A 20139-nucleotide genomic window follows, 5' to 3' on the forward strand; every position below is an offset into this window, starting at 1 on the left:
GGTCCCGGTTGAGGCCGCACTCATGTGTGCGGAACTTGGCTATAAGTTTCTGCTCGGCGATTCTGCGTTGTCGCGGGTCCTGAAGGCCGCCTTGGAGAACGCTTACCCGGAGATCAGAGGCTGAATGCCCTTGACTGCTAAAGTGTTCCCCGACTGGAAGGGAACATTCCTGCCTGGTGATTGTTGCGCGATGTCCGTTCATTCGTTGTCGCAGCGTCTGTATGGTCTCGCCAATGTACCACGCTTCAGGACATCCTTTCCTGCAGCGTATGAGGTAGACAACGTTGGCCGAGTCGCACGAGTATGTACCGCGTACCTGGTGGGTGGTGTTCTCACGTGTAATAGTGGTATCCATGTCAATGATCTGGCACGTCTTGCAGAGATTGCCATGACAGGGTTGTGTGGTGTCGTGGTCACTGTTCTGAAGACTGGGTAGTTTGCTGCAAACAATGGTTCGTTTGAGGTTGCGCGGTTGTTTGAAGGCAAGTAGTGGGGGTGTGGGGATGACCTTGGCAAGATGTTCATCGTCATCAATGACGTGTTGAAGGCTGTGAAGAAGATGACGTAGTTTCTCCGCTCCGGGGAAGTACTGGACGACGAAGGGTATTCTGTCGGTTGTGTCCCATGTTTGTCTTCTGAGGAGGTCGGTCCGGTTTTTCGCTGTGGCGCGTTGGAACTGTCGATCGATGAGTCGAGTGCCATATCCCGTTCATACGAGGGCATCTTTCAACGTCTGTAGATGTCTGTTACGCTCCTCCTCGTCTGAGCAGATCCTGTGTATACGGAGCGCTTGTCCATAGGGGATGGCTTCTTTAATGTGTTTAGGGTGGAAGCTGGAGAAGTGGAGCATCATGAGGTTATCCGTGGGTTTGCGGTAAAGCGAAGTGCTGAGGTGACCGTCTTTGATGGAGACGAGTGTGTCCAAGAATGCAACTGATTTTGGAGAGTAGTCCATGGTGAGTCTGATGGTTGGATGGAACTTATTAATGTCATCGTGTAGTCGTTTCCGTGATTCTTCGCCGTGGGTCCAAAGGAAAAAAATGTCATCGATGTATCTGGTGTATAACATCGGTTGAAGGTCCTGTGCGGTGAGTAGGTCCTGTTCAAACTTGTGCATGAAGATGTTGGCGTATTGGGGTGCGAATTTGGTCCCCATGGCTGTTCCGTGCGTCTGGATGAAGAACTTGTTGTCGAAGGTGAAGACGTTGTGATCCAGAATGAAGCGGATGAGTTGCAGAATTGCGTCTGGAGATTGGCAGTTGTCGGTGTTGAGTACGGAGGCTGTTGCAGCAATGCCGTCGTCATGGGGGATGCTGGTGTAGAGTGCCGAGACGTCCATTGTGACGAGGAATGTTCCTGGTTCAACTGGTCCATGGGTGCTGAGTTTCTGTAGGAGGTCCGTCGTGTCGCGACAGAAGCTGGGTGTACCTTGTACGATAGGTTTCAAGATGCCCTCGATGTAGCCAGAGAGGTTCTCACACAGGGTCCCATTGCCTGAAACGATAGGGCGGCCTGGTGTGTTGGCCTTATGTATTTTTGGGAGGCAGTAGAGATCTCCAATGCGGGGAGTACGTGGGATGAGAGCACGTAGGGTGCTCTGAAGATCTGGATCCAAGGTCTTGATCAGTCTGTTAAGTTGGCGGATGTGTTCCTTGGTCGGATCTGCGGGTAACTGTCTGTAGTGTTCTTGGTTGTTCAGTTGTCGGTATATTTCTTTGCAGTAGTCCGTTCTGTTCAGTACGACAGTGGCCCCCCCTTTGTCTGCTGGTTTGATGACGATGCTGCGGTTGGTCTTGAGAGCGCGGATGGCATTGCGTTGTGCTTGGGTGACGTTCGGGGCTGTCTTGTGAATGCGACTGATGAATCTGGCATTGACGCGACTCCTGACGGCTTGAGCATACATGTCGAGTCTAAGGCAGCGGCCTTCCGGAGGGGTCCAATTCGACTCTTTCCTCTTCGGTTGCCGTCTGCTGTTCCGGTTCATTGATAGTCTGCTTGGGTTCGCTGTTGGCCTCTTGGGGTCTGTGGAAGAATTCCCGGAGCCTCAGTCGCCTGATGAATTCCTCCGTGTCTGCCGCGAGACTGATGGGGTCCATTTTGGTGGTGGTGCAGAAATTGAGCCCTCTGCTGAGGGTGAGAAGGGTGTTCCTGGAGCGGAGTAGAGATAGGGGGGGCTGGCGCTGCCCAACTTCTGTGGGTACTACTGGGCCGTCAATGCGACAATGGTGCGCAAGTGGGTGATGGAGGGGGAGGGGGCTGCATGGAAGAGCTTGGAGACGGCGTCCTGTGGGTACGAGTCTGTCACTTCCTCCAAGGAGGTATACCACGAGCCCGGTGGTGGTGGCGGCCCTCAAAATCTGGGGGCAGTGGAGGCGGCATAGGGGGGAAGTTAGGGCCTCGGTGTGGACCCCATTACGGGGGAACCACCGGTTCGCCCCAGGAAGAACAGGTGGAGGGTTTTCGGGGTGGCACAGGGCAGGCATACGAAAGTTGGGGGATCTGTTTGTGGACGGGAAGCTCGCGAGCTTGGGTGAGCTGGAGGAGAAGTACGGGCTCACCCCCGGGGAACACCTTCAGGTACTTACAGGTAAGGGCTTTGCCAGACGGCATGTGGTGGAATTCCCGCGGCTACTGCCGCACACAGTACAGGACAGGGTGCTCTCGGGGGGGGGGGGGGGGGAAGATCTCGGAAACTTACCAGGTGATGCAGGAGGAGGCCTCAGTGGTGGAGTTGAAAGGTAAGTGGGAGGAGGAGTTGGGAGAGGAGATCGAAGAAGGGGGACGTGGGTAGATGCCCTAGGGAGGGTGAACTCTTCCTCTTCATGCGCGAGGCTCAGCCTCATACAGTTTAAGGTGCTGCACAGGGCACACATGACCGGGACAAGGATGAGCAGGTTCTTTGGGGGTGAGGATAGGTGTGTTAGGTGCTCGGGGAGCCCAGCAAATCACACCCATATGTTCTGCATATGTTCTGGGCATGCCCAGGGCTGGAGGAATTTTGGAAGGGCGTAGCGAGGACGGTGTCGAGGGTGGTAGGTCCAGAGTCAAACCGGGCTGGGGGCTCGCAATATTTGGGGTGGCAGAGGAGCCGGGAGTGCAGGAGACGAAAGAGGCCGGAATTCTGGCCTTTGCGTCCCTGGTAGCCCGGCGAAGGATTCTCCTTCAGTGGAAAGATACGAGGCCCCCAAGCGTGGAATCCTGGATCAGCGATATGGCAGGGTTCATTAAATTGGAGAGGGTGAAATTCGCCTTGAGCGGGTCGGTACAAGGGTTCTTTAGGCGGTGGCAACCGTTCTTAGACTTTCTGGCAGAACGATAGACATTGGTCAATGGCAGCAGCAGCTCGGGGGGGGGGGGGGGGGGGGGTTTACTTTATTTTTGTTTATGTTATTTACACTGGAAGGGTCTGAGGGGGGTGTATACACCTGTTGTCTTAAGTCGGTGTGTTAATGTTAATTTATTATTTAGGTACAGGGGGGAGGGGTTTGGGGGGTTGCTTTTTTAGATTGTGTTTTGTACTTAACCCTGTTGGGTTCTTTTTTCTTTCTCATTTTGTTATTGATATTTTATGAAAACCTTTAATAAAAATTATTATTTTTTTTTTAAAAAAGAAAGAAGTATACTAAACAGGACGCAAATCAAGCAGCTTTCCCCATCCTAATTCTTATTCTTGTTTCTTTCATTAAATATATTTTATTCCAAACACAAGGAAAAACATCACTTCTACACCCACTCAAAGCAAAATATAGCCCCTTTAATCCACCCCCTGCCCGCGACAAACAGCTCCTCAAAGTTTGTCATGAACGGCCTTCACTATACCTCGAAGCCCTCCTCTGACCCCTTAAGGCAAATTTGATCTTCTCCAACTAGAGAAACACGTACAGATCCCCAAGCCAGGCCTCTACCCCTGGTGGCATACCTGACCTCCAGTTCAAAATAATCCTTGCCGGGAAATCAGAGAGGCGAAGGCTCACGCCTCAGCCCCGCCCAATTTCTCATCTACACGCTTCCCCTCCAGCAGCTCCGGAATCTCCGACACCCCAAAGATCCCCACCATAGGGTTCAGCTTCACCCCAATCCCTGCAGCCTTGATACGGTCCCGAACACTGCCCCCCAGTAGCTCTTCGACCTCTCACATTGCCAGAACATGTGAGCATGATTCGCCGGTCTCCGCCCCGCACTTCTCACATCCATCTGTTACCCCTGGAAAACACCCACTCATCTGAGCCCGAGTCATGAAGTACAGTGGTTAGCACTGTTGCTTCACAGCGCCAGAGTCCCAGGTTCGATTCCCAGCTTGGGTCACTGTCTATGCAGAGTCTGCATGTTCTCCCTGTGCCTGTGAGTTTCCTCCGAGTGCTCCGGTTTCCTCCCTCAAGTCCCGAAAGACATGCTGTTAGGTAATTTGGACATTCTGAATTCTCCCTCTGTGTACCCGAACAGGCGCCGGAATGTGGCAACTAGGGGATTTTCACAGTAACTTCATTGCAATGTTAATGTAACTTGTGACAATAAAGATTATTATGTTGTATGTGGACCTTGTGCACAACTTTAAATTGTGTCAAACACATTCTTGCACAGGAGGGGGTTGAGTTAATCGCCGCATCACCTCACACCAGTGTCTCCATCCTATCTTGAATTGTGAAAGCAAATATTCCCTCTAATTACCTATTTTCTTATTTAGAAAGAAAGACTTGCAATTGTACAGCTCCTTTCACAAAAACCCAACCTCCCAAATGCTGTACAGCAAATAGAGCACTTCTGAAGTGTAGCTATTGTTATAATATGGCAGCCAATCAGTGCACCAAAAGCTCCTACAAACAGTAATGGTAGCAACCAATAACCTTTTGTGTTGATTAACGGATAAATATTAGCCTCCGAGAACAGCTTGCCTGCTCTTCGAAATAATGCCATGCGATCTTTACATCCACCTGAGACAGCAGGCAGGGTCTTAGTTTAATGTTCCATCACAAACATGACATCTCTCAATACTGTACTGGAGTGTCAGATTAAATTTCTGTGCTGACGTCTCAGGAGTGAGATTTGAACCTATAACCAACTGATTCAGAGGTGAGTGTGTTACCAACTGTGAACCATGGCTGACACTAATTGCTGACACTTGAGAGACCAGAAAGGGGACCCGGATGCAGAAAGAATTATACAAAGAAAGAGGCACAAGCAAAGAAACCGATGCCGATGCATTCAAGAAAACAGTCATAAACATTTAATATTTGCAACGATTGCTTAGAAAACGGCAGCTCTCCCTCTCCCTCCCGCGCCCTTAGTAATGCTAGGCTTTGGAATTGCTCAATGGTGCCACACCCGAGCAGCTCCACTGCAATCCTGCAGATTTCAGAGTAACCATCCTGTAAGGTTTGAGGGTTTCAAGGTATAAATCCCTTCTGATTAGGAAAAAACTCTTGGTCCAAATGTTTTATTTCTAACGTTAGGGTCCTCGGTTGTGCTTGACCTAAGGTATGAACGACTACTATTTGTGAACTAAGCAGAATTTATTAAATAAATGTAAATATGCTCAACAAGAAGTAGTGAAGACAGCCTGGATACTCTATCCTCAAAGGCCCAGGGTTCCTTGAATGCTGATAGCACAGCATATGTCTGTTTTCTTCAGTCTCAGAAGTAATGATGAACCGTGTCTCAGAAGAAGTATACGATTGAAGCAATGGCAAAACTGTGGCCACAAGGACACTTTCGCCAGCTTTGCTGCTCCTATTTCACCTAGCCTAAGTGAGGAAGGTTGGGTTTGGAATATCAATGTGGGTCGTATATTGCCACTCTGAGGAAGTTACATGCTAAAAGTTCAAACCTGTTAACTGTTCCGTCAAAACAGTAAAATCCTTTAATTCTGACTTCTCAGCACCAATGGAGTCATAAATTCATCAAGTATAGCTTCTCACAAACAACTGCTTTCCTGTTCCCCAATTACCTTGACTGTTAATTGTCTAACAGACATTTCCTATTATTAAATTAATAGTACCCAATTATTTTTTTCCAATTAAGGGGCAATTTAGCATGCCCAATCCACCTAATCTGCACAACTTTGGGTTATGGGGGATGAGACCCCACGCAGACACGGGGAGAATGTGCAAACTCCCGAGTGACACTGGGCCGGGATCGAACCCGGGTCTTCGACGCCGTGAGAGCAGCAGTGCTAACCACTGCACCATCATGCCACCCCACGGAAATTCCTTCTGACCATTTTAAATTTGGCTAACTTAAAGGTTAGTACACCCTAACAAAATCCTCAGAAATATTATACTATTATGAAAATCTTACAATCCGAAGTGAAGTTAAAACCCATTCCTCCACTCAGTTCTGTAGATGTATATCCTCATATTATTTGTATAGTATTATGTTGTCACTTTGTGTGTACTTGATTTTAAAACCGGTAAGTTACAAAGTATAAATGCGTAAGTAAATTCGTATGTATATTAATAATATATTTTAAAATATATTATTGGTTGACCTCATTTGGTGTTGCATACAGGAATTTAAGATCACTTATTAACTTCAGGTGAAACAAGGTGACATGGATATTTGGATCAGGCTGGACGAATGTAATGGCCCTCATTTTGAAGTCATACACGGTATTAATGCTGCCATACATATCTGTTAAAAATCCTCACCTCTACATGCCCATGTAAAGTTGCCATATTGTTATTACAATCCCTCATCAACGGAGAGACTGTAGCAGATCATTTGAGCATCAGAAAAATGTGGGAAAAATGCACTTCGTAAAAATCCTCTGCATTTTTCACTGCAGAATGCTGATTACACCACAGGACAGGTCTTTGACTTGTCTGAAAAGTTGGAACAGTCAGAAGCCCAGCTTGGTCGAGGCAGTTTTATGCTTGGTTTGGACACCCATGATAGAAAATCTGAAGATAAATTAGCTAAAGCTACACGAGACAGGTAAGGGCATATTCATCTTTAAAATTACAGCTCTAACCACAAAACTATTTATGCATTTTTACAGCGCAGAAGGAATCCGTTTGGCCCATCATGTCTATACCAGCTTGCCAAATGACCAATTTATTTGGTGCCATTCTCCTACCTTTTCCCCATAACCCTGTACATTGTTGCTTTTCAAATAATAGTCTAATTAATTCCATTTTAAATGCCTTGATTGAACCTGCCTCCAACACACTCACAGGTCAATCATCTCAGTTCCAGGACATTACTGCAGGGGTTCCTGAGGGTGGTAGCCTCGGCCTAACCATCTTCAGCTGCTTCATCAATGACCTTCCTCCCATAATGTCAGAAGTGGGATGTTCATTGATGATTGTGCAATGTTCAGTACCATTCGCAACTCATCAAATACTTTAAAAAATTCATTTCGCTGTCTGGACCAGCATTTATTTCCCATTCTAATGCCCTTGAGACGATGGTGGTGAGCTGCATTCTTGAACTGCTGTAGTTCATGTGGTCCAAATGCACCGACAGTGCTGTTGGGAAGGGCATTCCAGGATTTTGACCAAGCAATAGTGAAGGAATGGTGATATATTTCCAAATTAGGATGGTCAGTGGCTTAGAGTGGTGGTGTTCCCATATATCTGCTGCTCTTGTCCTTTTAGATGGTAGTGGTCATGATTTTGGAAGGTGTGGTTTAGGGAGCCTTGGTGAGTTCCTGCAGTGCAACTTGTAGATGGTACATACTGCTGCCACTGTGCGCAGTGCTGGAGGAAGTGATTATTTGTGGAAAGAGTGCCAGTCAATGGGTTGCTTTGCCTTGAATGGTGCCAAATTCCTGAGTGTTGTTAGAGCTACAGTCATTCAGGAAATGGGAAAGTAATCCATCACACTCTTAGCTTGTGCAGTGTAAACTGTGAACAGGCTTTACAGAGTCAGGAGGTGAGTTCTGACCTACTCTTGTAGCCACAGTCTATGGCTAATCCAGTTCAGTTTCTGGTCAATGATAACACCCAGGATGTTGATAGCGGGGCGTTCAGCGATGGTAACGTCATTAAATATCAAGGGTTGATTTCTTTCTTATTGGCGATGGCCATTGCTTGCCAGTTGTGTGGCATAAATGTCACTTGCCACTTGTCAGCCCAAGTCAGGATATTGTCTGGGTCATGCTGTATTTGGACATGGATTGCTTCAGTATCTGAGGAGTCAAGAATGGTGCTAATCATTGTGAGATAATCAGCAAACATTCCCACAACTGAACTTATGATAGAAGGAAAGTCATTGATGAAGTATCAGAAGATGGCTGGGCCTAGGACACTGCCCTGAGGAACTCCTGCAGCAATATCCTGGAGCTAAGATAACTGAACTCAACAACTGCAGCCATTTTCCTTTTTCGTTAGGTATGACCAGTGAAGAGCATTTCCATTGACTCCAGTTTTGCTAGGGCACATTGATGCCATACTTAATCAAATGCTGCCTTGATGTCAAGGGCAGTCACTCTTACCTCACCTCTGGCATTCAGCTCTTTTGTTCTTGTTGAACTAGGGCTATAATGAGGTCAGGAGCTCAGTGACCCTGGTAGAACCCAAACTGAGCAAGTGCTGCTTGGCAGTGTGTTGATGATCCCTTCCAGCACTTTGCTGATGATAGAGAGTAGACTGATGGGGGTGTTAATTGGTTGGGCTGGATTGGATTTATCCTGCTTCTTTGTGGACAGGATATATCTGATCAATTTTCCAGACTGCTGGATAGTTGCCAGTGCTGTAACTGTACTGGAACAGATTGGCTAGGGGTGTGGAAAATTCTGGAGTACCAAGTCTTCACTTTATTGCTGGAATATTGTCAGGGCCCATAGCCTTTGTTGTGTTCAGTGCCTCCAGCCGTTTCTTGATACCACATAATCAAATTGGCGGAAGACTGACATCTGTGATGCTGGAGACCTCTGGAGGAGAACAAGATCATCCACTTGGCACTTCAGGCTGAATATTATACAAAACGCTTCAGCTTTAACTTTTGCACAGAAGTGCTGGACTCGCCCATCAATGCGGATGGGGTATTTGTGCAGCCTCCTCCTCCAGTGAGTTGTTTAATTGTCCTCCACCACTGTCAGCTGGATATGGCAACACTGCAGAGCTTAGATCTGACTCTGATCAGTTGGTTGTGAAATTGCTTAGCTCTATCACTTACTGCTCACGCTGTCCTATGTTGTAGCTTTATCAGGTTGAGACCTCATCTTTGGGTATGTCTGGTGCCGTTCTTGGCATGCTGTTCTGCCTATTCATTGAACCAGGGTTGAATCTATGGCATGGTAGAATGGGGGATCTGCCGGGCCATGAGGTTATAGATTGTGTTAGAGTACAATTCTGCTGCTGATGGCCCAGAGCACCTCCTGGATGCCCAGTCTGGAGTTGCTAGATCTGTTTGAAATCTATCTCATTTAGCACATTGTTAGTGCCACACAACACGATGGAGGATCTGCTGAATGTGAAGATGGGTCTCTGTCTCTACAAGGACTGTGCGGTGGTTACTCCTACCGATATCGTGATGGACAGATGCATCTGCGGCAGGCAGGTTGATGAGGATGAGGTCAAGTATGTTTTTTTCTCTTGTTGGTTCCCTTATCACCTGCCGCAGTCTCAGTCCAGAAGCTCTGTACTTTAGGATCGACCAGCTCAGTCTGTGGTGGTGCTATTGAGCCACTCTTGGTGATGGACATTAAAGTCCATGTGAAGGGGCTTGTCACAGTAACTTCATTGAAGCCTACTTGTGACAATAAGTGATATTATTATCATAATTATTATATGTCCTCCACCCAGAATACATTCTGCACCCTTGCCAGCCTCTGTGCTTCCTCCAGGTGCTGTTCAACATGAAAGAGTACTGAATAATCAGTTGGGGGGGGAGATAAATGGTAATTAGCAGGAGGTTTTCTTGTCCATGATTGACCTTGTGCTATGAGACTTCATGGGGTCCAGAGTTCTTGTTGAGAACTCCCAGGGCAACTCCCTCCCAACTCTATACATGTACCGCACCTCTGCTGGGTCAGTCCTGCTGGTGGGACAGGACTCACCCTGGGATGGTGATGGTGATGTCTGGAACATTATCTGCAAGGTATAATTCCTTGAGCATGACAGTGTCAGACTGTTGCTTGACAGCTCTCCCAATTTTGGCACAAGTCCCAAGATATTGGTAAGGAAGACTTTGCAAGGTCATCAGGGCTGAGTTTATCATTATCATTTCTAGTGCCTAGGTCGATGCAGGGTGGTCTATCCAGTTTTGTTCCTTTGAGACTTTGTAGCGGTTTAGAACATAAGAACTAGGAACAGGAGTAGGCCATCTGGCCCCTCGAGCCTGCTCCGCCATTTAATGAGATCATGGCTGATCTTTGTGGACTCAGCTCCACTCTCCGGCCCGTACACCATATCCCCGAATCCCTTTATTCTTTAGAAAGGTATCTATCTTTTTCTTAAAAACGTTTAAAGAAGGAGCCTCGACTGCTTCATTGGGCAAGGAATTCCAGAGATTCACAACCCTTTGGGTGAAGAAGTTCCTCCTACACTCCGTCCTAAATCTACTTCCCCTTATTTTGAGGCTATGCCCCCTAGTTCTGCCTTCCCCGACCAGTGGAAACAACCTGCCCGCATTTATCCTATCTATTCCCTTCATAATTTTATGTGTTTCAATAAGATCCCCCCGCATCCTTCTAAACTCCAGTGAGTACAGTCCCAGTCTACTCAACCTCTCGTCATAATCTAATCCCCTCAACTCTGGGATCAACCTAGTGAATCTCCTCTGCACTCCCTCCAGTGCCAATATGTTCTTTCTCAGGTAAGGAGACCAAAACTGAACACAATACTCCAGATGCGGCCTCACCAACACCCTATACAATTGCAGCATAACCTCCCTAGTCTTGAACTCCATCCCTCTAGCAATGAAAGACAAAACTCGATTAGCCTTCTTAATCACCTGTTGCACCTGCACACCAATTTTTTGCGACTCGTGCACCAGCACACCCAGGTCCCTCTGCACAGCAGCATGTTTTAACATCTTACCGTTTAAATAATAATCCATTCTGCTGTTATTCCTCCCAAAATGGATAGCCTCACACTTGGCAACATTGAATTCCATCTGCCAGACCCTAGCCCATTCACCTAACCTATCCAAATCCTTTTGCAGACTTCCGGTATCCTCTGCACTTTTTGCTTTGCCACTCATCTTGGTGTCGTCTACAAACTTTGACACATTGCACTTGGTCCCCAACTCCAAATCGTCGATGTAAATTGTGAACAACAGCGGGCCCAACACTGATCCTTGAGGGACCCCACTAGTTACAGGTTGCCAACCAGAGAAACACCCATTTATCCCCACTCTCTGCTTTCTGTTAGTTAACCAATCCTCTATCCATGCTACCACTCTACCCTCAATGCCATGCATCTTTAGTTTATGCAGCAACCTTTTGTGTGGCACCTTGTCAAAAGCTTTCTGGAAATCCAGATATACCACATCCATTGGCTCCCCGTTATCTACTGCACTGGTAACGTCCTCAAAAAATTCTACCAAATTAGTCAGACACGACCTACCCTTTGTGAACCCATGCTGCGTCTGCCCAATGGGACAATTTCCCTCCAGGTGCCCCGCTATTTCCTCCTTAATGATAGATTCCAGCATTTTCCCTACAACCGAAGTTAAGCTTACCGGCCTATAATTACCCGCTTTCTGCCGACCTCCTTTATTAAACAGTGGTGTCACGTTTGCTACTTTCCAATCCTCTGGGACCACCCCAGAGTCCAGTGAATTTTGATAAATTATCACTAGTGCGTTTACAATTTCCCATGCCATCTCTTTTAACACTCTGGGATGCATCCCATCAGGGCCAGGAGACTTGTCTACCTTTAGCCCCATTAGCTTGCCCAATACTGCCTCCTTAGTGATTACAATCATCTCAAGGTCCTCACCTATCATATCTTTATTTCCATCAGTCACTGGCATGTTATTTGTGTCCTCCACTGTGAAGACTGACCCAAAAAACCTGTTCAGCTCCTCCGCCATTTCCCCGTCTCCTATTATTAAATCTCCCTTCTCATCTTCCAAAGGACCAATATTTACCTTAGCCACTCTTTTTTGTCTTATATATTTGTAGAAGCTTTTACTATCTGCTTTTATGTTCTGAGCCAGTTTACTTTCATAGTCTCCCTTACTCTTCTTTATAGCTTTTTTAGTAGCTTTCTGTTGTCCCCTAAAGACTTCCCAGTCCTCTAGTCTCCCACTAATTTTTGCCACTTTATATGTTTTTTCCTTCAATTTGATACTCTCCCTCACCTCCTTAGATATCCATGGTCGATTATTCCCCTTTCTACCGTCTTTTGTCGGTATGAACCTTTCCTGAACACTGTGAAAGATTGCTCGGAAGGTTCTCCACTGTTCCTCAACTGCTTCACCATGAAGTCTTTGCTCCCAGTCTACCTTAGCTAGTTCTTCTCTCATCCCATTGTAATCGCCTTTGTTTAAGCACAAAACACTAGTGTTTGATTTTACCTTGTCATCCTCTAACTGTATTTTAAATTCCACCATATTGTGGTTGCTCCTTCCAAGAGGATCCCGAACTATGAGATCATTAATCAATCCTGCCTCATTACACAGGACCAGATCCAGGACCGCTTGTTCCCTTGTAGGTTCCATTACATACTGTTCCAGGAAATTATCCCAGGCACATTCTATAAACTCCTCCTCAAGGCTGCCTTTACCAACCTGGTTAAACCAATTGATATGCAGATTAAAATCTCCCATGATAACCGCTGTACCATTTCTTTTTTTTAAAAAATATTTTATTGAAAATTTTTGGTCAACCAACACAGTACATTTGTGCATCCTTTACACAATATTATAACAACACAAATAACAATGACCTATTTTATAAACCGAAAATGAATAAATAATAAATAACAAAAATGAAAACTAACCCTAATTGGCAACTGCCTTATCACAAGTAACACTCTCCAAAAATATAATTTAACAGTCCAATATATAATTATCTGTAGCAACGACCTATACATATTATACAGTATATATTAACAACCCTGAGAGTCCTTCTGGTTCGTACCCCCCCCGATCCTGGGCTGCTGCTGCTGCCTTTTTTCCATTCCATCTATCTTTGTGCGAGGTATTCGACGAACGGTTGCCACCGCCTGGTGAACCCTTGAGCCGACCCCCTTAGGACGAACTTAATCCGCTCTAGCTTTATAAACCCTGCCATGTCATTTATCCAGGTCTCCACCCCCGGGGGCTTGGCTTCTTTCCACATTAGCAATATCCTACGCTGGCCTACTAGGGACGCAAAGGCCAAAACATCGGCCTCTCTCGCCTCCTGCACTCCCGGCTCTTGTGCAACCCCAAATATAGCCAACCCCCAGCTTGGTTCGACCCGGACCCCTACTACTTTTGAAAGCACCTTTGTCACCCCCATCCAAAACCCCTGTAGTGCCGGGCATGACCAAAACATATGGGTATGATTCGCTGGGCTTCTCGAGCACCTCGCACACCTATCCTCCACCCCAAAAAATTTACTGAGCCGTGCTTCAGTCATATGCGCCCTGTGTAATACCTTAAACTGAATCAGGCTTAGCCTGGCACACGAGGACGACGAGTTTACCCTGCTTAGGGCATCTGCCCACAGCCCCTCCTCGATCTCCTCCCCCAGCTCTTCTTCCCATTTCCCTTTTAGTTCATCTACCATAGTCTCCCCTTCGTCCCTCATTTCCCTATATATATATCTGACACCTTACCATCCCCCACCCATGTCTTTGAGATCACTCTGTCCTGCACCTCTTGTGTCGGGAGCTGCGGGAATTCCCTCACCTGTTGCCTCGCAAAAGCCCTCAGTTGCATATATCTGAATGCATTCCCTTGGGGCAACCCATATTTCTCGGTCAGCGCTCCCAGACTCGTGAACTTCCCATCCACAAACAGATCTTTCAGTTGCGTCATTCCTGCTCTTTGCCACATTCCATATCCCCCATCCATTCCCCCCCCAGGGCAAACCTATGGTTGTTTCTTATCGGGGACCCCTCCAAGGCTCCAGTCTTTCCCCTATGCCGTCTCCACTGTCCCCAAATCTTCAGTGTAGCCACCACCACCGGGCTTGTGGTGTAGTTCCTCGGTGAGAACGGCAATGGGGCTGTCACCATAGCCTGTAGGCTAGTCCCCCTACAGGACGCCCTCTCTAATCTCTTCCACGCCGCTCCCTCCTCCTCTCCCATCCACTTACTCACCATTGAAATATTAGCGGCCCAATAATACTCACTTAGGCTCGGTAGTGCCAGCCCCCCCCTATCCCTGCTACGCTGTAAGAATCCCTTCCTCACTCTCGGGGTCTTCCCGGCCCACACAAAACCCATGATGCTCTTTTCGATCCTTTTAAAAAAAGCCTTCGTGATCACCACCGGGAGGCACTGAAACACAAAGCGGAATCTCGGGAGGACCACCATCTTAACCGCCTGCACCCTCCCTGCCAGTGACAGGGATACCATATCCCATCTCTTGAAATCCTCCTCCATTTGTTCCACCAACCGCGTTAAATTTAACCTATGCAATGTGCCCCAATTCTTGGCTATCTGGATCCCCAGGTAACGAAAGTCCCTTGTTACCTTCCTCAACGGTAGGTCCTCTATTTCTCTACTCTGCTCCCCTGGATGCACCACAAACAACTCACTTTTCCCCATGTTCAATTTATACCCTGAAAAATCCCCAAACTCCCCAAGTATCCGCATTATTTCTGGCATCCCCTCCGCCGGGTCTGCCACATATAGTAACAAATCGTCCGCATACAAAGATACCCGGAGTTCTTCTCTTCCTCTAAGTACTCCCCTCCACTTCTTGGAACCCCTCAACGCTATCGCCAGGGGCTCAATCGCCAGTGCAAACAATAATGGGGACAGAGGGCATCCCTGCCTTGTCCCTCTATGGAGCCGAAAATATGCAGATCCCCGTCCATTCGTGACCACGCTCGCCATCGGGGCCCTATACAACAGCTGCACCCATCTAACATACCCCTCTCCAAAACCAAATCTCCTCAACACCTCCCACAAATAATCCCACTCCACTCTATCAAATGCTTTCTCGGCATCCATCGCCACTACTATCTCCGTTTCCCCCTCTGGTGGGGGCATCATCATTACCCCTAACAGCCTCCGTATATTCGTGTTCAGCTGTCTCCCCTTCACAAACCCAGTTTGGTCCTCGTGGTCCACCCCCGGGACACATTCCTCTATTCTCATTGCCATTACCTTGGCCAGGATCTTGGCATCTACATTTAGGAGGGAAATAGGTCTATAGGACCCGCATTGTAGCGGGTCCTTTTCCTTCTTTAAGAGAAGCGATATCGTTGCTTCAGACATAGTCGGGGGCAGTTGTCCCCTTTCCTTTGCCTCATTAAAGGTCCTCGTCAATACCGGGGCGAGCAAGTCCACATATTTTCTATAGAATTCGACTGGGAATCCATCCGGTCCCGGGGCCTTTCCCGCCTGCATGCTCCTAATTCCTTTCACCACTTCTTCTACCTCGATCTGTGCTGCCAGTCCCACCCTTTCCTGCTCTTCCACCTTGGGAAATTCCAGCCGATCCAAAAAGCCCATCATTCTCTCCCTCCCATCCGGGGGTTGAGCTTCATATAATTTTTAATAAAATGTCTTGAACACTCCATTCACTCTCTCCGCTCCCCGCTCCATCTCTCCTTCCTCATCCCTCACTCCCCCTATTTCCCTCGCTGCTCCCCTTTTCCTCAATTGGTGTGCCAGCAACGTGCTCGCCTTCTCCCCATATTCGTACTGTACACCCTGTGCCTTCCTCCATTGTGCCTCTGCAGTGCCTGTAGTCAGCAAGTCAAATTCTACATGTAGCCTTTGCCTTTCCCTGTACAGTCCCTCCTCCGGTGCTTCTGCATATTGTCTGTCCACCCTCAAAAGTTCTTGCAGCAACCGCTCCCGTTCCTTACTCTCCTGCTTCCCTTTATGTACCCTTATTGATATCAGCTCCCCTCTAACCACCGCCTTCAGCGCCTCCCAGACCACTCCCACCTGGACCTCCCCATTATCATTGAGTTCCAAGTACTTTTCAATGCACCCCCTCACCCTTAGACACCCCCCCTCATCTGCCATTAGTCCCATGTCCATTCTCCAGGATGGGCACCCTCCTGTTTCCTCCCCTATCTCCAAGTCTACCCAGTGTGGAGCGTGATCCGAAATGGCTATAGCCGTATACTCCGTTCCCCTCACCTTCGGGATCAACGCCCTTCCCAGCACAAAAAAGTCTATTCGCGAGTAGACTTTATGGACATAGGAGAAAAACGAGAACTCCTTACTCCTAGGTCTGCTAAATCTCCACGGGTCTACACCTCCCATCTGCTCCATAAAATCTTTAAGTACCTTGGCTGCTGCCGGCCTCCTTCCAGTCCTGGACTTCGACCTATCCAGCCCTGGTTCCAACACCATATTAAAATCTCCCCCCATTATCAGCTTTCCCATCTCTAGGTCCAGAATGCGTCCTAGCATCCGCCTCATAAAATTGGCATCATCCCAGTTCGGGGCATATACGTTTACCAAAACCACCGTCTCCCCCTGTAGTTTGCCACTCACCATCACGTATCTGCCCCGTTATCCGCCACTATAGTCTTTGCCTTGAACATTACCCGCTTCCCCACTAATATAGCCACCCCCCTGTTTTTCGCATCTAGCCCCGAATGGAACACCTGCCCCACCCATCCTTTGCGTAGCCTAACCTGGTCTATCAGTTTCAGGTGCGTTTCCTGTAACATAACCACATCTGCCTTAAGTTTCTTAAGGTGTGCGAGTACCCGTGCCCTCTTTATCGGCCCGTTCAGCCCTCTCACGTTCCACGTGATCAGCCGGGTTGGGGGGCTTCCTACCCCCCCCCTTGTCGATTAGCCATCCCCTTTTTCCAGCTCCTCACCCGGTTCCCACGCAGCTGTATCTCCCCCAGGCGGTGCCCCCCCGCCCATCCCCTCCCATAACAGCTCCCCCCTCTCCCCAGCAGCAGCAACCCAGTAATTCCCCCCTCCCACCGCCCCGCTAGATCCCCCGCTAGCGTAATTACTCCCCCCATGTTGCTCCCAGAAGTCAGCAAACTCTGGCCGACCTCGGCTTCCCCCCGTGCGCTGTACCATTTCTACATGCATCCGTTATTTCTTTGCTTATTGCCTGCCCTACCATCCTGTTACTATTTGGTGGCCTATAGACTACTCCTATCAGTGACCTTTTCGCCTTACTATTCCTGATTTCCACCCAAATTGATTCACCCTTGTCCTCCATAGCACCAATATCATCCCTTACTATTGCCCGGATGCCATCCTTAAACAACAAAGCTACACCACCGCCCTTACCGTCCATTCTATCCTTTTGTATAGTCTGATACCCGTGGATATTTAACTCCCAGTCGTGATCATCTTTTAACCATGTTTCAGTAATGGCCACTAAATCATAGTCATTCACGATGATTTGCGCCATCAACTCATTTACCTTATTTCGTATACTACGAGCATTCAGGTAAAGTACACTTATGCTGTTTTTTATGTCTTTGTTATGAATCCTAACACCTTGATCAGTAACTTTTCACAATTTATTTTTCCTCTTACCCTTTCTCCTAATTTTCCTTGTCTTTGAACCCATATCTCTACATAATAACCTGTCACGTAACCTGCTGCCTTGATCTCCATTAACCATTATACTGTCCATGGCTTTACACTTCCCTTCCCCCCAACTTGCTAGTTTAAAGTCCTTGTGATACAACTTTTGATACAACTGAGTGGCCTGCTAGGTCATTTCAGGGGGCATTTAAGAGTCAACCATATTGCTGTGTGTCTGGAGTCACGTGTAGGCCAGACCAGATAAGGACGGCAGAAAGTTTCCCTGAATGACATTCATGAACCAGATGGGTTTTTGGGACAATTAATAGCGCTCACCATTTTTTTTATTGTATTCAAACCCAGGTCCACAGGGTAACCTATGGGTTAGTAGTCTAGCGAAATACAACTATGCCTATGCTTCCCCACTAAATCAGTCCATGTCCAAATGCACCAAGACCTGGACAATACCCAGGTTAGGATTGTGTATATATATGTTAAAAACTGAATTTGTTCAAAAGTTAAAGTTACAGCATCTCACAACTGAATGTCTCTTTTTAGAATTAATATTTACTGCCTATTGCACAAAGTGAAACAATATAAATTTGTGCATCATTCTGCAAATGTTTTTTTGGAGGCTTTCTTAAAGCTTGTGCATTATTCTTCAGATTTTTTTTAGGGCTTTCTTAAAGCTGTTGAAGACTGAGAAGAATGTAGAAAGCATTTTGCTATGTGTTGTGATTATTGAAAAGAAAGTTCTCTCTGGTTCAATAGAATGGGTTTACTTTGTCTATTTGCCCCTCCAGACATTTCTGGTCCAGACTTGGTGCCTACCCCCTGAGATCATTCATTTGTGAAAACAACCTTTATTTTAGCAGTTCCAATTTAGTCATTTTTATTTGTATTTTTTTCCAGCTGCAAGACTACCATAGAAGCAATACATGGCTTGATGTCTCAAGTTATTAAGGATAAACTCTTCAATCAGATCAATATACCTTCTGCTTAAAGTTCTCAGTCTCGACAAAGAAAACTCCTTGTCAAATGTGCTGGTGATGCATGAAGAACCACCTTACAATTTCAAGTTTTTTTTGACGTCTGTAGCTATTTCCCCAGGACGGTGGTGACACGTATTCCTATCAGAATTACTGGCTGTTTTCTTCGTTTTTATTATCTTCACCATTTTAATTTTAGGCAATGTTGCTAACGTTTCACAAAATGGCAGTTTGTTGGACCACCTTACTTCATTATGGACAAACGCACTTCTGTATTGGAACATCAGGAGTCCAAATAGGAAAAATTCCATTTATGGAACTTCTAAAAATGGAAAAGTGTAAACTGTGTGTGCTCTTCAGTGCATTATTAAAACAAGTTAATATGCCAGAAGTTGTACTTTGTTTTACAATGGAGTTGCTCTGAAGGTGCATAAAGATGACATTGTCCAAAAATAATGTACTGTTTCACAATTAACCTACTGAAATATTCACATTGGTTCTAAACTGAGGCATATTAACAATAAATATTTTACTTTTCATTGTTCCATCATAAATTCCCATTTTGTTCTTTCATGAAATGTGGGTGTCACTGGCTAGGTCTACACTATTGCCCATCCTTAATTGCCCTTGAGAAGGTGGTGGTGTGCTGCCTTCTTGAACCGCTGCAGTCCATGTGGTGTAGGTATACCCACAGTGCTGTTAGGGAGAGAGTTCCAGGATTTTGACCCAGTGATAGGGAATGAATGATGATAAATCAAGAAGGTGCGTGGCTTGGAGGGGAACTTGCAGGTGATGGGGTTCTAATGTATATGCTGCTCCTCTCGTCCCAGGTGCTAGAGGTCATGGGTTTGTAAAGTACTGTTGAAGGATGCTTGGTGGGTTGCAGCAGTTCATCTTGTAGATCAGGGGTTTTCAAAGTGCGGGTCACCACCCCCGGGTGAGTCGCGGGTGGGTGTCAGAAGAGTCACGGAGGCAGGATTGAACTGCTTCCCCTGCACCTACCAGCCGCTATCACAGAGTTTCCCATTGGCAGCCTGCAGGGAAAATCCTACCTAAAATGTCAACTCCGTCCTCTCCTTAAACAATTACAAATAGGACAGATTTGAGTTAGAATTCTGGCTTATTGCACCAGATTCATATTTATCAATATTTTTCCTTTAATTATTTTGAAGAAGTAATTTCAGTGCACTGTAACTGGTTTGGGGGAAATAAGAGCTGATGGACGTACATTTATCAGGACGATCACAATAGAGTGAATTAAACTCTGAGAAGTGACTGTATGTGCACTACCATAGGTGAGAACAGAACTGCGCTTCATATCTTAAAATCCTTCCCTAATTTGTGCTCCGCATTTCTGCCCGGAAGTGTGATAAAGTCGGCCCTAATGAGTGAAGGGTGTTTAAGATGGCACTTGATTAACCTACCAAATTGTTAACGCGCAGGAGGCAACTTGTAATAATAATCTTTATTGTCACAGGTAGGCTTACATTAACACTGCAATGAAGTTACTGTGAAAATCCCCTAGTCGCCACACTCTGGCACCTGTTCGGGTACACAGAAGGAGAATTCAGAATGTCCAGTTCATCT

General features: G+C 46.7%; 1 protein-coding gene across 1 annotated transcript in view; it reads left to right on the plus strand.

Annotated features, from left to right (window-relative positions):
• cops5 (COP9 signalosome subunit 5) overlaps positions 1 to 19106 on the plus strand; it is a 105799-nt gene extending 86693 nt beyond the window's left edge. The window contains exons 7-8 of the mRNA XM_072467629.1: positions 6782 to 6930; positions 18476 to 19106. Of these exons, the coding sequence (XP_072323730.1) occupies positions 6782 to 6930; positions 18476 to 18566 (240 nt within the window). The 3' untranslated portion in view covers positions 18567 to 19106. The remainder of the gene's footprint in view (positions 1 to 6781; positions 6931 to 18475) is intronic.
• Positions 19107 to 20139: the final 1033 nt, after the last annotated feature.

This window comes from Scyliorhinus torazame, chromosome 11, assembly GCF_047496885.1.
Source record: "Scyliorhinus torazame isolate Kashiwa2021f chromosome 11, sScyTor2.1, whole genome shotgun sequence".
Classification (NCBI taxonomy): Eukaryota; Metazoa; Chordata; class Chondrichthyes; order Carcharhiniformes; family Scyliorhinidae; genus Scyliorhinus; species Scyliorhinus torazame.